Raw genomic sequence first — 27,425 nt, 5'->3', positions numbered from 1 at the left:
ATGTAGTTAGTACATGGTCATGTTTTTTAAGTGTCCCATGGACATTTGAGAAAAATGCATGTTCTTTAAATAGCGGAAGAGGGTGCCTGGGTGGCTCAGTGGGTTAAGCCGCTGCCTTTGGCTCAGGTCATGATCTCAGGGTTCTGGGATCGAGTCCCTCATCAGGCTTTCCACTCAGCAGGGAGTCTGCTTCCCTCTCTTTCTCTCTGCCTACTTGTGATCTCTGTCAAATAAATAAATAAAAATCTTTTTAAAAATTTAAAAAATCAATAAATAGCGGAAGAAATCAAGAGGGTGAATTGTGTTTTTCAATTCTTTTGCGTTATATATGGATTTGTCAGTTTCTGAAGATAGCTGTTCATGTGTCCTTGTGTTTATGGTTTTGTTGAATCCTCTTCGTGCTTCTAAACAGTCTTTTACATTTTATATTGCTGTGGTTAACCAGTCTACATAAAAGTTTATATCTGTCGTTTGTTCTTTGTGGATTGTTATCGCTTATCAACTGAAGTATTCCTCTTAGATCCTTCGGTGATTTCGCCCTAAATTATACCTCATTTGTTATTAATTTTGCCACTTCTGCTTTTTATTTGCCTTATGTATCAGCTTATTTTTAACCTTCTGTGTCATTTTATTTTGGGCATTCTTATTATAAATGTCATAGGTTGGATTTATGTAGTTTAATCAAAATATTAATCTTTTATCTTTTAATAAAGGGGTTAAAATCATATTTATTGTGATTAGTAACATCTAATTACTACTGTCATCTTATGAAGGTTCTTTATTATCGAGTTTATAGTTCATTCCTATTTTCTTTTCTTCTTTTCAGATTTTTGTTAGGTTGATCCAATTCTATTTTCTTTTCCTTTGTTTTGGCTCCTCCAACAGCGTGGAATTTCTGCTTTCCCTTACAATTATAAACAAAAAGAGCTAATAAATGAATTCAGGAAAGTTTCAAAGTGTAAGATCAACACACAAAAACCAATTGTGTTTCTATATACAATGCAATGAACAATCCCAAAAGGAAACCAAAAAAGCAATTCCATATATAATAGTGTCCAAAAGAAGAAAATATATAGGAATAAATCTAGCCAAACAAGTGAAAGACTTGAACACTGAAAACTAAAAAACATTGCTGAAAGAAATGAAAAAAGACCTAAATAAATGGGAAAGACATCCTTTGTTCCTGGATTGGAAGTCATAATTTTGGTAAGATTCCAATATCATGCAAGCAAGCTATAAACTGAGTACAATCTCCCTATCAAATCTCTACCAGCCTTTTTGGACAGATATGTAATCGCTTTCAAATATGTATGAAATTGCACAGAGCCCTGAATAGCCACAAAAATCTCACCAAAGAAGAACAAAGTTACACAACACACAATTCTGAATTTCTACAAAGCCGCAATCGTCAGAATGGTGTGGTACCATCCCAAGGACAGATACACAGACCAATGGAATAGAATGAAAAGAATCTAGGAATAAACCCCTGCATCTCTAGCCAAACTGATTTTTGACAAGGGTGCCAAGACCATTCAGTGGGGACAGAATAGTCTCTTTACCAAATAGTACTGAGACAACTGAATAGCCATGGGCAACAACATAATGAAGTTGGACTCCACCTCCTGCCATACACAAAACATAAGTCAAAACGGACCCATGACCCAAGTCTCAGAGCTGAAACCATAACAATCTTAGAGGAAAATAGGGGTAGCCCTTCATGACACTGGATTTGGCTGTGGATCCCTAGGTATGACATCAAAAGCATGAGCAACAGAAGAAAAAATAGATAAATTGGACTTCATGACAATTATATACTTCTGTATATTGAAGGACATTGTGAGAAAGGTGAGAAGACAACCTATAGATTGGGAGAAAAATACTTGCAAGTCACATATCTTCTAAGGGTCTGTATCTAGAATATGTAAAGAACTCTTTAATACAGCAACAAAAAGACAATCCAATTTAAAGATGGGCAAAAGACTTGAATAGACATTTTTTCAAACAAAATATGCAATTGGCCAAGAATCACATGAAAAAGATGCTCACCTTCATTAGTCATCACTAGTCATCACTAGTTCATACAAATCAGAACTGCAGTAAGATGCCATTTCATACCCCTTGGGATGGCTATAAAGAAAAGTAGTGGAACATGGATATTGGTGGTGAGGATGTGAAGAATTTGAAACCCTCATACGTTGCTGGTAGGAATGTAAAATGCACCACCGCTGTCAAAAGAGAGTTTGATGGTTTCTCAAAGTTAGATATAGAATTACCACAAACCCAGCAATTTCACTCCTCCTTATCCACACAAAAGAACTGAAAACAGGGACTCTAAATAATATATGAATGCAAAGCAGCACTAGTCACAATAGCCAAAAGCTGGAAACAGCCCAAATGTCTGCCAGTAGATGAATGGATACACAAATTGTGGTATTTACATACAATGGAATATTATTGAGCCATAAGAGGGAATGAAGTGCCGATATACCCTACAATATGGATGAGCCTTGAAAACATCATGCTGGGTGCTTGGGTGGCTCAGTGGTTTAAAACCTCTGCCTTTGGCTTGGGTCATGATCCCAGGGTCCTGGGATTGTGCCCCACGTCGGGCTCTCTGCTTGGCGGGGAGCCTGCTTCCTCCTCTCTCTCTCTCTCTCTCTCTCTCTCTCTCTGTGTGATCTCTGTCAAATAAATAAATTTTTAAAATCTTAAAAGAAAAAAAAAAGAAAACATCATGCTAACTGAACATAAAAGGTTCACTTATTGTGGACATAAAAGGTCACATATGTGGTTCCATTTACATGGAACTATCCAGAATAGGTAAATCCACAGAGACAGAATGTAGATTGGTGATTACCAAGGGTTGAGGGTCCAGGGCGAATAGAAACTGCTTCATGTGTATGAAGTTTCCTTTTGGGGTGATGAAAACATTCTGGAACTAGACAGAAGAGGTGGTTGCAGAACACTGTGAATGTATTAAGAGCCATTGACATGTTCATTTTTATTTTTATTTGTTTATAGTTAATCTTTTTTTTTTTTTTTAAGATTTTATTTACTTATTTGAGAGAGAGCACAAGCAGGGGGAGCGGCCAGAGGGAGAGGGAGAAGCAGACTCTCTGCCGAGCAGGGAGCCCGACATGGGACTCCATCCCAGGACCCTGAGATCATGACCCGAGTCAAAGGTAGACACTTAGCCATCTGAGCCACCCAGATGCCCCCAAATGTGAATTTTTAAATGGTTAGCTTTATGTTACATGAATTTCACCTCGGTAAATTTTAAAAAGTGTAACAAACATATTTAAACAAATTTCCCTTACAGTGTAGAAAACTAATCAGCATCTGTAATTTCCTTCTTTACAGAAGACAGAGCTTCTAGCTGAAATCCTCTGGATTTTTAGTCTGTGATCATTATTAATTTTATAATTCCATGCTATATCTCTTCTGTTTTAGGAGTCCTTATGAATAGTCACATTAAGTCCTGCAGTCACCTTACTGGGGGACAGTTATTTTGAATTGATACAAGCTGTAGTGGTTTCTGAGCTTACCACTCTTTCTAGAATGCCTTTCTTGGCTTTCTTTGTTTCTTTCTTTCTTTTTTTTTTAAGATTTTATTATTTGGCAGAGAGAGAAAGCACACATAAGCAGAGGGAGTGGCAGGCAGAGGGAGAAGGAGAAGCAGGCTCTCCACTGAGGAGGGAGCCTGATGCAGGGCTCGATCTCAGGATCTTAAGATCATATCCTAAGGCCAAGCCAGATGCTTAACAGACTGAACCACCCAGGCACCCCCTTCTGAAACCATTTTCTAGGTTTGAGCTTTGAGTATATGTTTCAGAAAGGATTATTTAAAAGAATACATACATATGTATATGTATATATAGATATGTATATGTATGTATGTATGTATGTGTTACTTCCTTTGAATGAATTTTTTTAAAGATTTTATTTATTTATTTGAGAGACAGAGATCACAAGTAGGCAGACAGGCAGGCAGAGAGAGAGGAGGAAGCAGGCTCCCTGTTGAGCAGAGAGTCTGATGTGGGGCTCGATCCCAGGACCCTGAGATCATGACCCGAGCTGAAGGCAGAGGCTTAACCCTCTGAGCCACCCAGGCGCCCTCCTTTGGATGAATTTTGATTCATTTGTTATTTTATTTTGTCGTAGTAAGTGAAAGATTATGTTCTGATAATTTCATAGAACATAAGGTTATCCCTGCGGCGGTCTTCTGGCCCACTCGATACTCTCAGACTCCTTCCTCTCTGTCCCCCCCCGTCAAGGCCAGGAGACCTCCCCTTGGCCCGTGTTTACTCCTCTGACTCAAGGAGTCCCTTTTTTAAAATTATTATTTTTTAATGTATTATGTTAGTTGCCATCTAGGACGTCATTAGTTTTTGATGTAGTGCTCCATGTTTCATTGTTTGCGTGTAACACCCAGGGCTCCCGTGCAGTCCGCGCCCTCCTCAATACCCATCACCCGCTCACCCATCCCCCCGCCCCCCTCCCCTCTAAAACCCTCAGTTTGTTTCTCAGAGTCCACGGTCTCTCATGGTTCGATGTTTCATGAAGACCCCTTCTTCCAAGGAATTCCAGGAGAAGGCTTAGGCTTCCCGGACCAAAAAGGGCAAGCCACATGGTGGGCTCAGCCTAAGCATCCTTCCCTTCCTGGTGAATGAAGAGCATGGCAGTCTGTCCTTCTGCCTGCCCCTTCGACCCCAGGCATATTGCTTTGCTCTGAATTTCCATTCCTTAGTTATTTGGAAAGAGAAGCACAAATGGAGGAGCTGAGGAGTGGATGATTCTAGCCGCCGACCAACCCCGCTCTGTGTGGTGAGGGAGCCCCACCTCCTTATCGTTAAACTGCCTGTGATGGCCCCGCCATTTGCCTCAGTGCTTCCTCCTTCCACTTCTTGCCTGAAAAGACAGTCAGTTACGGTTTTCCATGCACCACTTCTAGGGAGGGAGGAACTCTGGTTCAAGTCACCCGTCCTACCCTTGGGTCCTGGCCAAGACCAGCCTTCTCCCCGAAGGGGGAATCTTCACTGTCTGCCAGACTGTTCATTTTCTTCCTTCCAACTCTTGCTTCTGGCATTTGGTGAGAAGTTCGTCTATTTCTTCATTCATTCATCCATTTACTTCCTGAGCACTCATTACTGTTAAAGAACCTGGGGATACAGCAGTGAAAAAAAACATGAATACTTCCTCCTTCATGGAGCTGACATTCTAGTAGGGTGAGAGAGGAAATAAAACAATGAAATCTGAAGAACGTTAGAAGGTGATAAACACACAAAAGTGATTAAAACAAACAGAAAATGGAACTTGACTGGTGGTCGATTTTATTATTTATTATTTATTTATTTTTAAAGATTTTATTTATTTATTTGACACACAGAGCCAGTCCAATGCTGGGCTCCATCCCAGGACCCTGAGATCATGATGTGAGCGGAAGGCAGAGGCTTTAACCCACTGAGCCACCCAGGCGCCCCTGGTGGCTGATTTTAAATTGAGCAGTGAGGGTGGAACTCTTTGGGAAGGGGATATTCAAGTAAACATGAGCAGCAAAGGATGAGCTGTGTATTTGAGACAAGAATGTTCCAGAAAGTGGAAGCAGCCAGTGCAAAGGCCCTGAGGCAGAATCATGCCCAGAGTGGCATGAACTGGGAGAATGGCAGGAGATGTCAGGGATGTAAGGGAGATGGACGTGGGGGTGGGGGCACTCCATACAGCATGGGTAGGAGACCATTGTAAGGGCTCTGGTCTTACTCTGAGTGACAAGGGGTCCACCGGAGGGTGGTGAGCAGGGAAGTGATGTGATCTGACATTTTCACAGGATGATTCTGGCCCCTGAGGGAGAAAAGACCATAGCAAGAGTGGAGACAGGGAAACCCATCTCTCAGGGGGAGTGAGAAAGGAATCTTGAAGACCCCTCTGACCCAGTGTGGGGAAAATGCTGGATTCAGAGTCACAAGATCTGGGTTTGGTCCCATCCAAGACTTCTGGCTATGTGACACCCTCACTTCCTCAGCCTCATCTTCTTCACCTGCAAAATGGAGAGAATAGTCCTATGAGTTCTTTGCAGAACTGACGTGGGTTTGCCGGAGAATGCGCGTGAGAAAGCCGGCTCCAGCGATCGGCGCACAATGGGTGCTCCGTGAGAAGCAGCCACAGAGTGGGCGGTCTTCTGGTGTCCTCCATTTAGGATTTGATCGCGTTCGAGGGAGGCATGTAGTGTTTGCATGTTTAGTTATTTTTAAGTGTGCTAATCACCTCTTTAAATGGATTGTCATAATTGTGTTATTCCAATATTTTGATGCAACAGATGCTTATTTTTGCAAAAGGCTTCTGGTTGGTTGGGCTGGTTCCAGTGTTTTGAGGTTTTCGTTTTTCAACGAAAGGAATGGACTTGTGTAGTCATTTAGCACTGTGTGCCAGCACCTGCTCTGGGGGCAGGGGGCGGGCGGGGTGGATGGCCCGGAAGGTGATGGTGGAGGGGCACAAGCCACAGGTGACTGAAGGACTTACGTCTGTCGGGAGGGACAGGTACAGACACACCTAGGGGAGCTCTAAACCTCAAGTCTGGCACAGTCCCCATCTTGTGTACATTTACCATATTCTAACTGAGCACCTACTATGTGCCGGGCACTGTGCTAGGTGTTGATGACGAGACAGTCTTACCCCTGTCCTCCTGGAGCCTGGTATTGGGGGTGGGGGACACAAATAAAAGGTAATTAAATAATCAAAAATAATTGCAGATGTATGGGAGCCTGGGGGGGGCGCCCAAACACGGGGCTGCTGAGGAGGGGGTCTTGCTGCAGGATGGGCAGGGCAGCTGGGGGAGGGAGGCTTCCTAGGACCCTGCTTTCTGGGATGATATGATGCCCGTGGCTGAGTCCTACCGAAAGCCAGTCATCCCCCAGCCCATCGTGGTAGTCAGGCTCAAGACATCATCCCACGGCACGCAGGCTTGGGGTGTGAGGAGTTCATAATGCTCACGGTGAGGGTAACGAGTGCGTGAGCTGCTGTCTACTTGCTGTGTGTTCTTGGGGAAATTCCCTAATGTCTCTGAAACTCTGAGGAAGAGCAGCAGTGGCAACAATGACAGCCACCACCGAGGGGGCGAACTCCACACCAGGCAGTGTCCTGAGCAGCCCCCCTGTGTTGACTCACTCACTCTTTACAGCCGCCCTGCAGCACCTGCTGTACTGCCTGCCTCTCACAGATGAGGAAGCGGAGGCAGAGAGGCAGAGAGGTGTGCCCAAAGTCACACTCCTCGTGTGTGGCGGAACCAGGATTCAAACCCAGACGCTCCGGTGCTCAACCACACACTGCACTCCTGTGCCTCAGGGACCAATTTCGCCCATGTCCAGGGCCGTCCCGGAGTGAGATGTATGCTCACGGCGTCCGCCCGGGGGCCTGGCTCATTCATCCGTTCAGCTAATTACTTCTGAGCTTCTTCCTCTGTGCCAGGTTCTGGGAAGCAGAACCAACAAGGGCTGTCCTGGCAGGACTCACAGTGAACATTAAACAAATAATTATGCAAGCAGTTCATTAACCACACATTCGGTGAGTGCTTCCGAGGGGAATGCAGAGCCTCCTGGGGCTGTGTAATGGGTTCCAACCCACTCTAGAGAGTAGCGGCAAAGTCATCCAAACCAGCCTGTTGCAGCAGGACCCGTGGTAATGAGCCAGATGAAGGGAAGATGCGTGGTGAGCTAAGCATTCCCTCAGAGGGAACAGCCAGTGCGAGGACCTGGAGGCAGGCAAGGTCACTGGGTCTAAAGGGGTCGGGGGGCAGCCATTGAGGATGACAGGGCTGTGTCTGAGACTGTGGACTTTATCCTCAGGACAGCGGGGAGCGACGAAAGCCTGGTAAGTACGGAGTGGCGTGGTGAGGTGGTCCTCTTTCTAGAGACCACTCGGGCTACATGAAGGGGACGGATTTGGGGGGAGAAGAGCCCAAGAGCAGGGCAGAGGCTGTGGCGGTTGTCCAGGTAGCAGATGGTGTAGCTTGGACCAGGGCGGCGGTGGTGGGAATGGAGAGAGGTAGGTAGATTTAAAAGATAGTTCAGAGGAGTTCCACTGGATTTGAGGGGTGACCGAGGGTAAACCCCAAGTTGGTGTCTTTATTAGCTGCACGGAGGACCGGATGAGGGACCCAGGTGCAGGGGTGGGGAAGGGCAGTGTGGCTGCAGCTTTGCACACGCCGCCCTTGAGATGCTTGTGAGACCCCAGGTGGGAATATTGGGGCAGGAGAGGTGTTTCGATGCGCACCTCGGGAGCTCAGATGGTACCAAGACTGAAGGCGGAAATGTGGCTCCTAGATGGCAATTAAAACTGAGCTAGAGGAAGGGTGTAGAGCAGGAAAGGAGGAGAGTCAGGACTGAGGCTGAGAACCTCCAGCAGGGAAGGGTGGGTAGAGAAGAGGAATTGGCATTGGAGAAGGAGAAGGGAGAGCCAGAAGGTGGGCAGCATGAGGTCGTGGATGCTAAAGGAGGGGCGTCCTCAAGAGGAAGGGAAGGAATCAGTTGGACCAACATCCCTGAGTGAAGTGTGGTTTGAAACAATCTGATTGGATCTGGAGCCGTGGAGGCCACTGGAAGGGGGGTGGGCTTGGGGGTAGAGGAGGCAAGTCCCAGGGGGCTGTGTAGTGAGTGAGAGATGAAGAAGAGGGGCTGAGAGGTGAGGAAGACGGGAGGAGGTGGTGGCAGCTGGGGAGAGTGAGGGGGTGTGCAAGCCCGGAGAGAGGTGAGCATGTTTCAGTGCCGAAGAGACTGGTCCAGTGGAGGGGGATGCCAGAGAGCCAGGAGCAAGAAGTGTTCATGGGATATCCGAGGTCCTTGGACAGAGGGGGAAGGGGAGGGGGAAGGTCACTGGGTACATGGACAGAGAGATTGGCTTTAGGAAGGAGGGATGGCTCTTTTGGCATCAAAAGAAGAGCAAGTTGGTACCAAATGTGGAAGTTTGTGGTTCTGGCATCAGGATGCTGCTAAGGTTATTTTCTGTTTTCCCTGGGAAGTCGAGGGTGATTGGTCATCTGCACTGGGCGAATGGGTAGAGAGGGTGCTGGAGAATGAGGAAAGAAGACAGGCTGGGGAGAACCGCCATGGAAATGAACAAGTTGAGGGAGAGTGGATCCCGGAGGCATGAAGACATCACACAGCTGGTAACCATGCTTTCTGGTGAAATGTGGCCGGAATTTTGCCCAACTTTCTTGGTGAGGGTGAGAAGGGGTGCGTGGTTGGGTTCCTATCATTGTGGGGGTTTTAGTAGCCAGGTGCCAGGCATGGAGGAGCAGAGGGAGGCATGGCGTGCTTTCTTTCCTCCACCCAGTTCTGATTACTTGGGGGGTACTCTGTCCCCTTCTCCATCCTGCCTCCCTGTAGCTATCTTTGCCAAACCCTGTACCACTCATAGCCTTAACCCTATAATTATACCAGTTGACTTGTGGGCACTTTGTCTTGGAGGAGATGAGCCTAAGGACAAAATTACACTAACACCCACATATGTGCACCAAAATGCATCAAAACTTGAAAAATCATTTTCATCCTCCCTAGGATGACCTTGTTAGGATGTTTGAAGGGTTCTCTCTTTCTCTCTCTCGTTCTCACTCTTTCTCTCTACCTCCACCCTCCCCCGTTCTCCAGTAGAGACATACTAGTTCTTAAACATGGAGTTTCAGAATGTATTTATTTTAAGGGAGGGTACTGGGTGCAGAGTGGAGAGTCTCAGTGTGGAGGACTTGTGCCTGGAGACTCCTTGAAGACATTGCAGTGTTATGAGAGAAAGGGGGGGATTGGACCCAGTTTCCTCCTACTGTTGAACATGCGTGAAGCCTCTAGATCTTGATTTTCTGATCTGTCAACTGGAGATAAACACAGGATTCTTTTAAGAATTAGAGATTAATTACATGTCAAGTATATCTTAATAAAGCCAGGAAAAAACGTTCAACCAGGGAACCCGGGAGCCATCCATGTGGGGTAGACATGTGTCCCTAACACACTAGCCATATCTATAATGGCCTCCTGTGTTTCCCTAATTACAAATGTGTCTCTGATATGACCCAGGATGTGTCTCTAATTCCCCAAGTGTGTTCACCCTGGTGTGGATTATCTCTCTAATTCTCCAATAGAGTCTACCAAGAACCAAGATTCCCAGGATCTGTGTTACAGACAAGAACATGTATCTTCCTTTGCAGATAGTGTAAATTAGAGGAGGAGGGAGGGAACTGGAGTGAGATTTCTTTCTAACTATGTGACTTTGGGCAAGTAAATCCCCCTCTCTGGGTCTTAGTTTTTCTATCTATAAAATGGGCAAAAAACAACAGAACCTCCTTCATAGGGATGTTGTAAGAATTAATTCATTAAATGTTTGTAAAGTGCTTACACCTGGCACATACTATGTGCTCACTAAATGCTAGATATTTCTATTCCTTGATTGGGGAAAAAAAAAAAAAAGGCTCAAGGAAATTGTTTTCCTTGATCGGGAGGGACTGAGTCTTCCTTGGGTCCCCTCTCCTGGTCATTCTTTTAATCTCAGGCACCAGCTGTGGGTCTTCCATTGAATTAGATTCAAATTCCAACAGATATTGATTCAAGAAATGCAAGGCTGTTTTAACCTTAGAAAAACCAAGTGAAGTGATATACCATGTTAACTGAATTAAAGGAGCAAAATCGCTCGAGCTTTCCCCTAGATGCGGGGAAAAGGAGTCCAATAAAAGCCAAACAACAACAACAAAGCACACACAATTGAAAGAAAAATGAACACCTTCTTGACAAACTAGCCATGTCTCACGCTGTTCCAGAACATCTGTAAGAACCTACGGTAGATATTGTACTTAGTGGTAAAACATTGAGATCTTTAAGGTAAGGAAGAAAGCAAGGCTGCCTGCTCTCACCATTTCTATTGAGCATTGTGCTGGAGCTTCCTGGTCAGTGCAGTGAGTGGGGAAAGCAAACAAACAAGGATTGGAGAGGAAGGTGTCCAGTATGGCTCCTAGGTTGTGCTTCTAGGGGTGCCTTCGTAGCATTTACCAAGACGAGAAAGATCAGGACAGGACCCACGTGGGCTGGGTGTTCAGGGGACCCAAGGGGAAGGTGTCCAACTGCTCTGGAAGACCACCAGGCAGGGAATCAGGATACTTCAGTCCATTCCCCACTCTTGGACTAACCATGGATGGGCTACTTTCCTTTTGGACCTGGATTCTCCTGTCTCTAAAATGGGTGGGTGTGGAAGACGGACTCATGGTGGTCTGCGGGGTCCAGACAGACGGACTCATGGTGGGCTGCGGGGTCCAGACCTGATGGAAAATGAAGAAGGTGGGAATAGGAGCGGGTCCCACTCTCCAGGGGGGCAGGTTTTTTTATATAGACCCTCTAGTGGGAGGGCACACCCATCTGGAGATGGGACAGGAATCTAACCAAGTCATGGGGCCATCTTGACTGTCTCCCTTCCAGAGGAATCATCCCTTCTTTCCTTTGTCAAGAAGTTGTTACCATTTTGTTGCTATTATTGGTGCTATTAAGCATGTTCTTCAGTTGTAAGACACCGAGCCCCAACAACATGCCCTTTTGATGTTTTAGACCTACAGCAGCCAGAGCGAGAGCAACGAAGACTATGAGATCCCCCCGATAACACCTCCCAACCTCCCTGAGCCATCTCTCCTGCACCTGGGGGACCACGAAGCTGGCTACCACTCGCTGTGCCACAGCCTCACGCCCAACGGACTGCTCCCCGCCTACTCCTACCAGGCCATGGACCTCCCAGCCATCATGGTGTCCAACATGCTGGCCCAGGACAGCCACCTGCTGTCTGGCCAGCTGCCCACGGTGAGTCTGTCACATCCCTCCCTATGGTTCTGCCGGATACAGCAGGGAAGGGGGTTGAGAGGGGAGCAGAATGCCAGTGTTTTGATGAGGACCCTCTGCCTGTGTGCAGGGCGTGGGCTTGGATGTTTGCATGGGATCTGCCGAATATGAGGGGAGGGCATGGAGGGTAATTTACATCCTCACACAGGTAACTCCTGGAGCTCTGTCTGTAGTGTCTTGTTAGTACTTGTTTTACTGTTATTTGTAATAGTTTAATCTCATCTTTATTTTTATTTTATGATGACTTTATGAGATGTAATTCTCAAACCGTACAGTTCACCCATTTAAAGAGCACAACTCCCTAGATTTTACACAGGATTGTATGACTATCAGCTCAGTCCATTTTGGAACATTTTATAACCCCCCCACAACTCACAGCCCTAGGTAACCACTAATCTACTTCCTGTCTCTAGGTATTTTCCTATTCTGGACATTTCATATAAATAGAATCATAATGTTTTAAAAATATTATACCTTGTTTCTTGTTTAAGCTGCCAGGGAGAAGGGTGATTGCTGAGTTAAAGTTTCAGGATAAGTAGAAAATGAGCAGGCAGGCTAGGACAGGAGAAGAACTTCCAAGTTGGAGGAATAGCATGTACAAAAGCAAGAGGCAGGAGGGCTTGTATCATTCTTGGGGACAGCATGGGGTTCGTTCTCTTTGGAGGGCAGGAGAGAATGGACCTGGAGCCAGAGAGAGAGAGAGGGAGGTGAAAGGGGTAGCAGCACCTGGATCATAAGGGTCCTGAATCTTATGCTAAGGAGATACATGATTTCTTAGCATAATGGCTGGTTTGAACAATCAAGAGTATAGAAAATTAGTGGAACATTTTTTTGTGTAATAAAAAAAAACCCCTTAAGGGAATTCTAGTACTTCTCCTGAATAACTATGGTCATTTTTGTTTGTATATAATATTATATACTATTCACAACTCTTAAGTTCATTCCTAAGTGACAGGAATACAACTTATTCTAGCTTAAGCAAAAAAGATGGAAGTATCCAGTGGATGAGGGGTTTCAGGTATGGCTGGATCCAGAAACCCTAGTAGCATCATGAGGGCCTTATCCCATGCCCATTTCCACACAGCAGGCATAATGGCTGCTGGCAACCCACATCTTCCCTGACATCTCTGGCAAGTGACAGTTTGGATCTTCTAGGGAGGACCATGATGGAGCATAGCTGGACCAACCAGCATTGTGTCCAGGAGGAAGCGATCTTCAATTTTGTCAGCTTGGGTCACAGACTCATCAGTGGTGGGGGAGGAGGGACTGCACAGCTGATTCCCTGTCGGCATCACATGGTGTTGGCTGGCTCGTGTTTATCTCTGCAGACCATGCTCAGGGGCCACAGCCACGGGTGTGGCCCCATTTTAGCCGATACCTGGAGCCGTCAGACAGTGTGTACTGTAACCATTTAGACAGTGTTTTACTTACTGTTTACTCTTGTTACCACCAAATCTCCCTGCTTAAAAAAAAAAAAAAAGCTGAGGTCCCCTGTGTATTTTTGTGAGCTACATCACATTTTTTCCTTCTTTGAATCCAGGTAAGAAATAAAAAGTAGGAGGGACAGAGGGGAGAGGGAGGCAGCCAACTCAAGCTCCACATTTTATAACATTCCGGGTTGGACTAAAGTGCTCAGTGGAAACCGATACTCCATTTCTTGACGAATACTTTTCTCTGGGGCCCATCCACAATGCAGGCCCTTGGCTTCCTCTTCTCTAAGGGACCTGAAGATTCCAGAGCCGTACCGTTTTAATTCCACTTTGTTAGAAAGATGTGACTTAGCTGCCTGCCCAGCTCATTGTTCACAAAAGGGTACTACTCCAGAGTGTCCCTGTTGGGGGCTTATGGTAACACAAGCCAGGGAAGGGCCAGCAGACCCCTCGGGCGTGTGCCCCAGGGAAGGCTTGGAATACAAGGGCCTGTATGGCTGTGGTCCTGGGTTCTGGTCCTGCTGGCCTTTGGTGCCGATGGGCAGGAGAGATAGTGTGTGGGCTCTGGAGTCCCACGGACCTGCCTTGGGTCCTGGTCCTCCTCTGGAGCTTCATTCCCTTGTGTTGGGATCCTAACTGCACCCACCTCAAGACTACAGTGAAGTGTATTGGAGATAATATGTGCCAAGTCTTAGAAAAACGCCTGGCAGAGAGTAAACAATCAGGGAATCTTTATTATCGGGATGATGGGTAATGAAAGTGAATTCCCACTGTAACCAAACAGGGATGTCTTTCCCATGAGTCTCATTTACCTAAAGGAACAGATTGCAGATACCTTTGTAGGGCCACCTGCTTATAATAGCTCTGATAATGACAAGGAATGTGGTCTGTATGTCAGAAATGACCTTCTGATCACTCCTCCTCGGGTATGTTTTGGTTGGGCTTGGTCCAAAGAAGCACTTTGCAGTCATTTTCCAGATTTCTTTAAAACTAGCTCAGGGTAGAGATGCTTCACAAATTCAGATAGCTCTCATTCTTCCATTGATCAGGTGTCAAGGGCTCACTGAGTTTTATATTCCCTCGTTCTGTAACGAAAGAGAAGCCAAACTGTTTTATCCCGGGGAGGGCGACTGGACCAAATGGGAAACTCGATGAGCACACGTCCGTCATGTCCCTCTGTCAGGCCTCTCTGGTGAAGAGACACAAGTCGCCCTTAGAGACAAGTTTTTCAAGTTTGTCTGAGCTGTAGGAGGCAGGCGTGCGTCTGTGCGTGTGTGGACGTGCATCCCGAGGACGATGGTGGAATTGTGTGGCCACCTGCTAGGTGTCAAGTGCAGTGCGGACGGAGGACTTTACAAACTGTTTACATGCTGCTCCCGAGAACCGAGCGAGGCGGCTATCATTCCGTCGGAAAAACGGAGGCTCAGAGCAGGCAGGTGATTGTATTGGCTTCCGGCAGCTCTCGAGCAAATTGTTGCCAGTGTGGTATCTTGAAACGCCAGAAACCGGTTCTCTCTGAGCTCTGAAGGCTAGAGGTTGAAATCTGAATTGCTGGGCCCACATTAGGGTGTCAGGAGGGGTGACTTTCCTCCAGAAGCTCTGGGGAGGGTCCCTCCCTTGCTGCTTCTGGCTTCTAGAGGTGGCTGACATCCTAGCCCATGGCCACATCACTCTGACCTCACTTGGCCCTCTCTCTGTCCGTGCAGTCTCTTCTGCCTTTCTCATAAGGACACGTGTGATAACATTTAGGGTTAATCCAGGATATTTCATCCATCTCAAGAACCTTCATTTAATTACACCTGCGAAGACTTTCCCCTCAAATACAGGTTCCAGGAATTAGGACCTGACATTGTTGGGGGGCTGTTTTCAACCTACCGTGGTGATCCCCTGGACAGCACCTTTATGAAGAGCCTCCTAGGCCCCAGGCATGGTTCTGAGCCCTGGCTCTACGAGGCCCTCGAGGAATGCTGGTGCAGGCAAGAGGCAGGTGAAGGCTGCACTTTTGGAAAAGCAGCAAGTGCTCTCAAAGAATCCGAGCACGCTGCTGTGTGTGCCCAGAAGAGGCACCTTTAGGAAATGATGACCTGACACATAGTGGGTTCTAGAAACACGGCATGAGTAAATGAGTGAATGAATGTCACACAGTTCAAGCAGAACTTGAACCCAGCTCTCTCTGCTACTGTGCACCTCTCCAATTTACCAGGAGCTCGAGAGATGGAACAGCTGGGCCGCAGGGCCACAGGTGGCCCCGAAGGTGCCTCGATGGCCAGCAGGTCACAGATGCTGTTTGCACAGATTGAGACGTGTCAGGGATGTCGTCCCTGGAGAGGTGGGTGAGGCCAGGGTGTCTGACAACCATCTCATTTGTGCCAAGCCCTTTTGGCTCTGGGCCCAGAGGCCGCCGATTTCCTTCTGGTCCTCTGTCCCTGTCCCCTGGCAGTCGGCTTTTTTGCTTTTAAGGTATGGCTGCTGGCAGGAATCCTGTGCAGTATTGGAATTGGGCCCCTCTTACAAAATTAAATATGCTTAAAGCTTCTCCCTCGACTTCAGCGTCTTAACTGATTAAACATTCATTTCCAAGACAAAAAGAGTCAATTTAGTATGAAAGATACATTTTGCCGGTTTAATTTAAAGCACTGCACCTCCATCTGACCCCTATTTTCATAACTCAATAATTTTATCCTGTGTTGATTGTCTCATTTTGAGAGAGATATTGTATGTATAAATCAGTTTCTAAAATACCCAAAGAAACTAGAAGAGTGGAATTTATTAAGCAGCCTCTGTTAAGTCTGAAATAATTTATTTTGGAGTTGTCCTTGGGAAATGTTCAAGCTTATGGTCCTGGCATACCCAGGAGAAGAATTATCCTGGGAAGGGACAGTGCTGGATGCTGCCAGACAAGTCCCGGGGAATCTATGCCTCCTGCCAGGTCAGAGAGAGCCCCAGGAGAGGCCCGAGAAGTAGAGGCGGGCCCGACGGTGGAGAGGAGTCCTGGCAGAGCTGTCCCCACGCCAGTCATCCGTTCTGGTGGGTTGGGAAGTCTGGGGTTTTCCCGAGCCCGGTGGGTCACTGGAGCTGGGTGGTGCCGTCTTGGGCCTCGGTTAGCACGGGTGTGGCAGGCAGCTGGCCCTCAAGCACTCTCTCCCAGAGCTGACTATTGTTGGCTTTCTCTGGGACCTCCGACAAGTCACTTCTCTCCCAGCCTCAGTTTGCGCATCTGTGGAATGGGGATTGGGATGCCAGTTCTGGCGGACTCACAGGTGGGAGAAGGGGAATAATCGCTCTGCCAGCCGTGACACATGGGTGAGCACAAGGGTTTGAGTTTGGATAGACCCTCGGCTCCCACCTCCACCCGTGCCCCCGGCCCAGGGGGCTCAAGTCTTACCAACGTGGGTCAAATCCTGAGTGCTAGTTCTGGGTTCCTGTCCCATAGCTCTTGCTGGGAGGGGGCTAGGAGCCATGGCCCAGGGACCCTATGCCAAGGGAAATGTCTTTCCAGGCTGGTGCCCTGGGGCAGGCTTTCGGGGAGGGAGCTGGGCAGTCCTCGTTGCCACTTCAACCCCTTGCTTTAGAGGTGGTTCCCGTGAGAGAGGCTGCAACGCTGGGTCAGGGCCTGGAGTGTGGGGCAGGGCTCAGGGCTGGGAGCAGGGCCTGTGTCCTGACTCTGGGGGGTCCTTGTTCAACTCCTCTCACACCTATCCCCCGGTCTTCCTCTTCTCTGCTCTTCTCCTCCAAACTCCTCCTCCTCCTCCCTTCCGGGTCGTATCCCTCCTCCCCCTGGGAGATTTGGTCCACCTCTGTGTGATTCTCTCAAGCGGAGATGCAGGGTTTGCCCTCCTGAGTCTGGGGAAAAGGCACCAAAGCCAACCCCCCAAACTTGTCTGGATGACTGAGCTACAGGGGCAATGGAGGACCCTCCGCCCCAACCCAACCTATTTGTTTTATTGTCCTTAATGCATTTAAGGTTTTTTGTTTGTTTGTTTTGGTTTATGATTGTTATCAGCTAGTGTTTGCTGTGTCATAAGCCACCTCAACACTTAGTGGCCTAAAGCAAACGATGAACACTTACTATTTCTTAGGATTCTATGGGTCCGTAGGTCTTTTGATGTGGACTGGCTTGGCTGGGTCCTGGGGTCAACTTATGGTTTGTCCAGCACTGCCTGGTTGAGGGCAAGCCTGTTCACATCCTGGCAGCTGACCTGATGTCAGCTGGGACCAATGGTTTCTCATCCCATGGTGGCCTTGGCCTGTTTACGAGGCACGGGTTTCCCGATAGCATCAAGGAAGGATAAGCCCCAGGATGCAACCACTTTTCCAACCTGGCCTCGTATCGCTTTTGCTGATGTCCCTTTGGCCAAAGCCCCTTTGGCCATGCTTAGATTCAAGGAGCGAAGGAATAGGCCCCACCTGTTGAAGGGAGAAATGTCAGTGCCACGTTGCAGAAGAGTGTGGATGCAGGGCGGACAGGAATTCATGGCCATTTTCGTAATCTTTTGTGAAAGCATTTTGTTTTGCTTATGTGCTTTTGTTTTCTTGGCATTTAGTATCACCCGTGAGTTAGAAGCATGGGCTCTGGAGTTAAGCCGACCCAAGTTCAAAACCCAGCTGCACCATGGTCACCCTCCGCGCTGTGACTCACACTGAGGGGTTAATCCTCCATGAGCCTCAGTTTCCTCATCTGTAAAACGGAGGAAATGTTCCTTGCCTCGTAGGAACGTGTGAAGATTCAGTGATCAGAGGTAGGAAAAATGCTCAGCCCAGTGCCTGCCTCACAGTAGGCCCTCCTAATAAATACAGGCGGCTCTGTTATTCATTTTGCTGATGGGCTTTGGGTGGCTTCAGCCTCATATCTCCCTTTGTCCAGCCAGACTGCTGGGAGTCGGCTTTGTTGGGGCAGAACGTGGTCAGGCAGGCTCACCAGCCAGGGCCTGGGCCCGGAGGAGTGTGTCGAGAAAAGCAGGTTAGAGACTGAGGTGCAGGGCGCCGGGAGAGGGCCCCAGCTGCAGAGTGGGCTGGAGGGAAGTGTATTACCTCCACCAGGACCTCAGTCGGAGTCTAGAGCTTGGAAGCAGCTGAGAAGTGATGGTCCCACTGCCTGCCGAGAAGGCGAGAGCCTCAAACCCCACTTCTCCGGGCTGCTTGACCACCAGCAGCAGGATCTCGGTAAGAGCAAGGGGTTCCCGGAGATCCTGTGGCTTGGGCTTCTCCCCGGGGGCCCTGTTTTTATCTCGTTCCTCTCTGGGGGCGGGAACGGGGGGGGGGGGGTGCGGCTCTCACAACAGGCCCCTGAGGATCCTTAAGTGGGGAAACCAGATGCCCAAAGCCTTCTTTATATGCAGCCGAGTCCAGATGAAACTCCCGTCCCTTGTTTTTTCAGAGGCAGTAAGCGAAAGAAATATGTCTTTTTACATTTTATAAAACTCAGAAAAATGGCTTTAAACAGCTTTTGCTCTCCTGCTATAATTATTTATTTTCAAACACTCCTGCAGGGGCCGCTCCGTTTTCTTATCCTGCACTCCCTTTTCTCATAAATGAACCATCACTTCAATAAATCATTATGAAAACAGAGACTAACACCAGCTCTGAAAGGTTGAAAGATTTATGTAACACATTTATGTTCCCCATTTTCTCATTCTGGTACTCGGCTGCAAAAGCTAAGCTAATAAAAGCCACTATTAATATTTCTTGTTGCCTAGCAACCCCAGAGCGGGAGTAATAGCTTCAGCTAGAAAAATAGATGACCGATAAGGAAAAATTCAATTCTTTTATTATCTCAGGGGGAAATGGCCTTTTACTGGAACATTATGATGTACGAGTGTGAAGTTGAACACAAAAGATTTTTGTGTGTGTTTGTTTTGTTTTTCTATTTTTAATGAACATTATTTTACCTCCAGTAACTCTGTTAGGGCACTTTTGTCTTCCTCTACCCTCTCCTGCACACCCCCACCCCCCGCCCACCCCATCCCTCATGCTTAATTTAGCAGCTATAGTAGTTAAGAAGCTGTCAGCGGTTTTTAGTTTAAAAATGGTTTTTGCAAAGGTTTATAACTCGGTCATAAAAATTCACTCCCTGTTAAAACTCAGGCCAGTGATAAGCCAACACACAGGCTAGTTCTCTGTGAGCAGGCTCCCGTCTGTTGAGAGATAAGACTCGTGGTTTTCACGAAGAGAAAGGTCGGAAAAGAACAGAATGTGTTCTTTTCCGTGTCCCAGTTTTCTTTGGAACCCAGGGACGCTGTCTCTTCTGAGAACTGTTTGCTCTAAAGTTTGAGGCGCGTTCAAAGGGGAAAAGGAGGGGGCGTAGGCATGTTTTGAGTACCTGCTGTGTACAGACTTGGTCCCATGACCTCTCCCAGCAACCCGTTGGTATCCCCATGGTTCAGATGCAGAGACTGAGACTTACAGAGGCCAAGCAACCAGCCCAAGGTAGCGAGATGCCACGATGTCTCACACCTCGGTGCTCTGTAGTGCAGGGTTTCTCAACCCAGCACTACAACATCTGGGTGGGGAAGTTCTCTGTAGGGGTGGGGAAAAGGCTGGCCTGGGCATGAAGGATGTCTGGCAGTGACCATGGCTTCCACTGCTATTCTTGGCCTCTGGTGGCATGCCACCGTCCATCAAAATCTCTCTCTCTCTCTCTCTCTCTCACACACACACACACACACACACACACACACAATGTCTCCAGTCAGTGCCAAATGTTCCCCGGGGGACAAAATCAGCCCTGGGTGAGGACCCCTGCCTGCTGTTTCTTCTGTTTGGAAGGTTCTTCCCCTTTGTCAACCTGCTGAACTCCTTTTCCTGTGTGAGGACCCAGTTCAGAAGTCACCTTCTCTTTGAGGCTGTCGGGATCCTCTGGGCTGGGAATGGAGTGAGACAAGCGAGGCACTTGTCTTCAATCTAAATATTTGAGAGAGCACCAAAAACCTCAGTAATCAAGATAAATGGTGTCTTACTGAGATATTTTTTTTTAAATCAAAATTACCACACACACACACACAAACCATGATGAACAGTATATGAAAAGTGCAAATGAAGGTGGGAGCAGCCTGAGTTCACGGAGGCAGGTGGCCGTCCATTCAGAGGTCCGTCTGCGCTGCCAGCCTGGGACAGCCTCGGAGAAGCCTGGGTCTGTGCTCACGCCTTTCTCTGGCACCAGCCTCTGGCAAAGGGCCTCCTTAGCGGATCACCCTCCGTGTCTGTTTATTGACCGAATGAATGGGAGGAGAGCTCAGATTACACGTCCAGGGTCACATCCTGAGTAGAAGGGTGGAGTTGGAACTTGAACCAGAGCCTCTGACTCCGAGCTCCGTGCTCTCCGCACCCTCCAGGCTGTGCACAGGTGAATGGAGGTTGCCCTGAAGAGGGAAACCTGAGCCACAGGGGATTCGAAGATGCCCCGGAAGGGCTCACAGCCTGGGGGAGGGGCCGGGTCACAGCAGCCATGATCTTCGCGTGGTGTCCTCCTGCCTCGTCCCGTGGCTCTCATTTCAGCCTCACTGCCCCCTCGGCAGGCGGGAGCTGGCGGCTTTCTGATGCAGACCATGTCCAAGAAGGGAACCACGAAGGCCAGCCCCTGGGCACGCTGTGTGAGCTCACTGTGGTCGGAGAGGCCTTATCTTCGCCTTCGGAGAGCAAAGACCACGTCTGGTTTGACCCCATCTCCTCTTGGCAAACTTTTCTCCTACGCAGTGGCTGAATTATCTCTGACTGTAGTCCGCCAGCATTTAGTTAGCTCTGATGATGTGTTTGGCACCCGCGTAAGCCCTTTCCGTTTGGTATCTCGTTTCATCTTTCACCCGAGAAGGAGGTACGCTTAGTGTTGCCGCGTGACAGAGGAAGAAACCAAGGCACAGAGAGGCGGATCACTTGGCTACACAGCTGTCAGTGGTGGCGCCGCTCTTCGAACGTGGGCTGACTCCCATGTATTCCAGTACCTAAACTGTACAGCCTTTAAAGGAGTGGGTGCATGAATAAAGGAGTGAGCGAGGGAGTGGACCAGCCGGGATTGAGACCCGCGCTCGGAGTTCAGCTCCGAGTCAAGCCATCCCTGTCCTCAAGGAAGCATAGCACGAAGTAGGAAGGGCTGGGGTTAGGAACACGGAACAGGTGAATACTGGGGAGTTCAGAGGAGAGTAGTAGCAGGAAAGGCTTCCTGGAGGAGGTGGCATTGGGGTTGGGCCCTAGGGGCCAGAGAACAGCAGCAGAAGCCGGAAAAGAGGAAACTTCACACCTGTCCAGACTTCCTTGTTCACACCCAGTCGCCACCCCTTCCACTGGGATTGTCCGTGATGTTTTATGATCGCTCAGGTGCCCTCTGGTGGCCATCGGAGCCGTGACCCTCTGGCCGCAGCAGTGCAAGGGTCAGGCATTTAACTTCCATTCTGGGCGAGATGCCAAGCCTGGCAGACCCCCCCCCCCCCCCTCGGAGACCTGCTCGCGAGCCAGGAGGGAGAATTCAGGGAAAATCCCAGCAGCATCCGTCAGCGGCAGCTGCGACATTAGCCGGCATAATGGCCCTCTCCTCCGAGTGCATATTCAGCACCATGTTTGGGAAAATGAGCTTTTAATGTACCGTCGGCGTTGCTGGGAACCAATCTCTGGCTCCGCGGAATGTCTGCAGCACATAAACTTGAGATCTATTGGAGTCATTTTCCCCCTGCTCTGGCTGGATCATAAAAAGTCAGTCTCCTGCGCGCGCTCTCTCTCATCTTGTGGCTTTGTCCATTTAGAGCTCGGAATCTTTAGAAAAGGCAGCAAGACAAATAAAACTCATCTAAATATTAAGGCTCTGGAGGAGAGCGTCAGTGCACTGTGGAAGCCACGCAGCCGAGAGCATCTGGACGAGAAGCGTCCGCGGGAGAGTTCAGCGCACGAGTGGGGCTGGGCTGGACTGTGGCTGCCACTGGGATGGGGCCTCCTAGTGCCTGGGCAATAGGGCTTCACGGGACCCTGCCGGCCCCAGGGTCCCTGTTCTGCCCTGCTGGGTGCTCTGGGGTGTTACTCGCCCTCTCTGAGCCTCAAGTAGTTGGGGGCTGATGCTGTCTACCCCGCAGGGTCGTTGTTAGAGTCAGACGTGCTCATAAAATGCTGGTGCGCAGCTTTGCATGTGGTTTGGAGCAGGGTCTGAGACGGGTTTGTCAAGCGACTGGCAGACCGACTGAGTAACAAATGTGGCCCGTATCAACACTCCCCAGACTGTGCAGTGCTGCCTCTGTCGTCGTTGGCCAGTAAGCCGGGTGGGTTCTCTAACCGCCTTATCTAACCCTCCTGTCCATCTTGGAGGGAGATGGAATTATCCTCATTTTTACAGATGTGTCCCTGAGACTCAGAGGGCAAGTGGCTTGTCTGAAGACACACAGCCAGGAAGTGGCAGAGGCAGGATGAGACCATCGTTCTCTTGACCCCAAGTATTTTGTGCCCTCAGTGTTGTACAGAAGCGTCTCTTGCAGGGCGCCTGGGTGGCTCAGTGGGTTAAGTGTCTGCCTTCGGCTTAGCTCATGAACTCGGGGTCCTGAGATCGAGTCCCATATGGGGCTCCCTGCTTCTCCCTCTCCCTCTGCCCTTTCCCCCTTGCTTGTACTCTCTCTCTCTCCCTCTCAAAGAAAGAAAGAAAGAAGAAAGGAAGGAAGGAAGGAAGAGAGAGAGAGAGAGGAAGGAAGAAAGAAGCACCTCCTGCCCCAGGCCCCTCCCCGGACCTCTGGACTGGGGGCTGGGCTCTCACCCCTGGCAGTCCAGCCAGTGAGGGAAGGTCAGAGCTCTCACCTGAGACAGAGTAGGGGGAGGGACAAAAATGGCCCCAGTGGCCTTTCTCCAAACTCTTGGTAACAAGGCCAAAGGAGAGGAACTTGCGGATGAGTCATTACAGCCTGTCGTTGGGCTGGGTCTGTCCCATGGAGCCGGGGGCCTGTGATGTTGGAGCCTTGAGGCATCTCTTTCGGATAAGCCAGGGGCCGAGGGCACTTCTTTAAGGGGGCAGCTGTGTGCGACCCTTTGGCATTCAGTACATCCAGGAGTCCATCTGCCTGGGCTCAGGCAGCCTCTGTGTCTGTAATGAGTTCCCAGTAGGACCAACATCCCCTGGGCACTTGTCAGCGGTGTGGATTCTCAGGCCCCAACCTAGCCCCTCAGCCTGTGTTTAACCAACCGCCCCCCCCCCCAGGGGATCGTGATGCCGCTGAGCAGCCCTGGACCGCATCAGCCTCAGTGGGTGACCAAGTTCTCCATCGTTTTAGGGTACGCAGGACCGTCGCTTCTCTCTCAGTTTGCCTTGAGGATTGTGGCATGCCTGTGATGGTTGCAAACCCATTCCGCCAGAGGAAGGAGAGCCCACACCTCTGCGGTGCTTCCAGACTCTGTCCAGCCCTTTACACCCCCCACCGGCTCAGGCCTTGAAGCAGACCCTTGGCATGAGGGCCATGCCCAGCCTGGATCTGAAGGCCTCCAGGCCAGATCTTAGATTGTAGAATGCCCCATCCCTGTGAGGTTCTTGGGCCCCCACAGAAGTAGAAACAAAACACAGTAGGGGCGAAGAAAGGGGAACCCAGGGCAGGGAGATCACAGGAACCTCCATGCGACCAGGAGGTCAGGCTCTGCCAGTTGCTTATGGGGGACCCTGTGTGCTGGGTACGGGGCGGTCAGTGAAACCTGTTCTTGGAGACCAGGAGACACTGGAGTGTGAGCAGCCACACAAACAGACTCAAGCTAGACACCACCAGCACTGGCAACAGCTGGACAAGATGAATGGGGGTCTGGGTCAAAGGATGCAGCAAAACATGCCCTCCTGCTACTACCCAGGACCAAAGGGTCAGCCTGAGACAACCACTCCCCCATCCCACAGGACTCCTCCCTTGGGAACCCCAGACCTTGGCCCCTACACCCTTGCACATAAGACCCCTCCTCCCCACTCCCTTTTACCTATTTTGTGAACTTGACATATCCATACTTGCGGTGTCCCTGCTGAGGAGGCGCAGAATTCCAGCAACAAACTGGCAGCACCCTCCTCTGCCTATCTCCACCGTTGTGACCTCGGTCAGACTGGAATGGAGCTGTGCCTTCCCATAGCCCTCCGTGTGGTAGGGGACAGGCTCACGGTGCCCCCAACACATGGTGGAAGCCTGCCACCCAAGAAGGCGTTCACAGTGCAAGTGACCAGTGGCCAGCCAATGACATTGGGGACAAAGCTGTCTTCTGGGCATAGGGGATTTGCCTCTGCTGTGGCCGTTTAGACACTCACACCATGTCTCTGTGTCCACTGCCCACTGCTCTGCTGAAAGAAGGTTAGCACTTTGCCAGAATTAATACCACTGGCTTTGGACCTCAAGAGGAGAGGATTTAAATCTGAGTGCCTCCAGCCGCTTGCCACGTTGAGTGAGCTCCCCACCGCCTCTGAACTTTAGTTTTCTTACGTGTAAAATGGATATGTTAATAATTCTTACCATGTGGAGCTGTTTTGATAATTAAATGCTATAATGCTTATAAAATGCTCAGCTTGATAGCCATAACAATGCTATTAGTCTCCACGCGCTTCGTGTATGCGCTGCCTCTGCTTTTCTTCCCCGCCCACCCACACGGAGAACTCTGCAGCCTTTCTAGATCTCCCAAGGAATCCATGTGCCTAGGTATTGGTGGACAAAGTGGGCTCCCTGGGGGTCGGATGGGGATGCCCACCACAGACAGTGGCCCCACGGATACTGCGATGACCTCCTTCTCCTGTCCCTGCCCGCACGGCAGACTCAGGGTTGGGCCCCCCTCTGTTCTGTCTGCCGCTGTGCTCCCCTCAGCCTCTGCGTCTCCCTCCCAGGCCTACAGATCCAGAGGCCCCGCTGAAGTCAGCTGAACGGAGGCTCATCCTTCCACAGCACCTGACTTCCTTAGAGGTTAGGTTAGGGCCCTCTGATTTGAACTGAGCATCCCTGGGGTCACCCTGCACCCCAAGCGGGGCACAGCACATTTCTCAACCCCAGAGGAGTACAGTTTTCTCCCACAAAGGGATTCTGGTGGCATTAGTGGGAATCCACCAAGAAGCAGCCCTAGACAGGATCAGGCAGGTAAGAGATTTGTTGAGAGGGAGAAAGAGAAGGTGCGGGGGGGGGGGGGGGTGCAGGGCTGATGCCTGTGGAAGGAGGGGAGGAAGGAGGGGGCTGGGTATGAAGAATCTTGGACGGGGCACAGTTCCCAGAACGGTCCGGCCAGGCCAGTGGGGAGTCCTCAGACCAGTGTCGCCCCCTAGAGGAGATGTGTGCTGCCTCAGTATCCCCATGTGCTCAGTTGCCTCAGCGAGAGCCTGTTCATGGAGCCGGTGGTGGGGGTTGGGGGGGCAGTGACTGGGGCTCAGAGGACTGACCAGTGCATTCTGTGGCCCCTTGTGCCACACAGGTCTGATTCTCCATGGTTCCCTGGGCCCCTGGTTCTGAAGGAAACTCAGTGAAGCAAATGACAGCTCCCCTCTCCGTCAGCTGTCCCCTCGAGGGATCTGGCGGCTTCTGCGTCTCACCTGCTCTGGAAAGATCTGAGTCCTTGGCACTCGTTCAAGCTCGCTGCATCTGTGCGTTCACAGTGGCAATGGGGAAGGGAGCGGCAGGAAACACCCCGGGGGGTCACCTGGGTTACATGTATGTTACACAGTCTGTCCCCCCGAGTCACAGCCACCCCCCCCCCATCAGGACGGATCCTCCTGCAGCAACGGTGAGTCCTCTTCTCCCCTGCTGCCCCCCAAGGACCCTGGCAGCAGCCATACCTGCTGTGTCCTCTGGCAAGCATGCACCCTTTGGGGGGACCCGGTCCTCCAACCCAGCCTGGCCCAGCATCGCAGAGTCCGGAGGCACCAGATCCCGTGGCGGGGGTGGGGGGTCTCTGGGAGTGATAATGCCTGGGGCCACTTCTGCTGCCACTCCTCGGTTCCCGGATTCATGTACTCTTCACAGAACCACATGGAGGTCTCCAGTGCGATGCCCATACCGCATCACGGAGGACCGTACCCCATCCTTTCAGTGTTTCCCCGCTGGGGCTTTGCCCCTTTAGAAAGCCCTGCCAGCATCCCGTGAGGGTGCTGGCTTCTGGCCTGTAACATGTGCTATGGCCAGGAGACCCTTCTGACGAGGGTCTGTTCCTACACCCGTCTCTACGAGTGGACCCTCGGTGATGTACCGTGTCATGCGGGATTCTGTGCCCGTGGACCGGGCTTTCTGTCTGCCCCCAGGGAGCAGAGCAGGCTGAAGTCCTGCAGACAGGAGAGGCCAACCATGCCCAGAATGTCTCTCCTTGGGAGGATGCACTGCGGGCTCGTCTGCGGTGGAAAGGGCCCAAAGTGATAGACTAACCATTCAGGGTCTGGTCGGTCCCCTCAAGGAATAAGGTCACGTGTGGGTCTCTGTTGTTGGTCTCTGTTGTTGACGGGGTGGACATTCAGAGGCAGCAGCAGCTAAATCGGCCTTGGCGAGGGGGAGTTCTTGTCACCCGGGCCAAAAAGAGCCTCCATGTTTGCCACCTGGGCCACTCCATCCAGGAGCCCAGGGCCGTTTGGGGGTGGTTGGTGGTAATGGCTGGCTGAAGGCAATGGGCCGAACCATTCTGTCCGCTCGATCGTTCAGTGCCTCTCCTATGATGGATGCCTTCTGGCTGGCAAAACGTGGTTCAGAAATCACACTTCATGCTCCCTCTTCTATCTCCATCCATACACCCCTCCCCCAGACCCACTGGTCTCCAAGCTCACATTTCTCTTCCTTCTAGACTCTGACCGGCCGCCAGGCCCTTGGCTGCCGCTGTGAATCTGGATATAATCCATCCTCATTATTGGCGGATTTCTCTATTTGCCACTTCATCTACGAGCTAAAATTTATTTCTGACCCCGAAATCAATACTCACGGAGTGTTCACGGTCATCTGCAGACACGCACAAAACGGCAGGAAATTCACGTCACTCCACCTGCACCTTCCCAGCAGGGGTCAAGCAAGGCAGGGCTGGGCCTTCTTGCTTCTGTTTTCTTCCCGTCAACAAGGATTTATCTTGCAGTTTGTGCAGTGCCACATTTTTCTTGCACTTTGTGGCTCATTTCACCGTTTAAAGTGGTCCCCAGGCAAGGGGCTGACAGGCTGCCTGGTGCTTCTAAACTCAAGAGATGCCTCACAGAGAAAAT

General features: G+C 49.9%; 1 protein-coding gene across 5 annotated transcripts in view; it reads left to right on the top strand.

The window, feature by feature from the left end:
• Positions 1–27,425, top strand: part of TOX2 (TOX high mobility group box family member 2) — a 129,662-nt gene that overhangs the window by 71,068 nt on the left and 31,169 nt on the right. For all 5 annotated transcript variants that reach the window (XM_059133191.1, XM_059133192.1, XM_059133189.1 and 2 more), the window contains exon 3: positions 11,574–11,819. In XM_059133191.1, the coding sequence (XP_058989174.1) occupies positions 11,574–11,819 (246 nt within the window). The remainder of the gene's footprint in view (positions 1–11,573; positions 11,820–27,425) is intronic.

The sequence above is a fragment of the Mustela lutreola genome, chromosome 9, assembly GCF_030435805.1.
Source record: "Mustela lutreola isolate mMusLut2 chromosome 9, mMusLut2.pri, whole genome shotgun sequence".
Lineage (NCBI taxonomy): Eukaryota > Metazoa > Chordata > Mammalia > Carnivora > Mustelidae > Mustela > Mustela lutreola.
The sequence above is the reverse complement of the archived record's forward strand: the minus strand, read 5'-3'. Positions and strand labels throughout refer to the sequence as shown.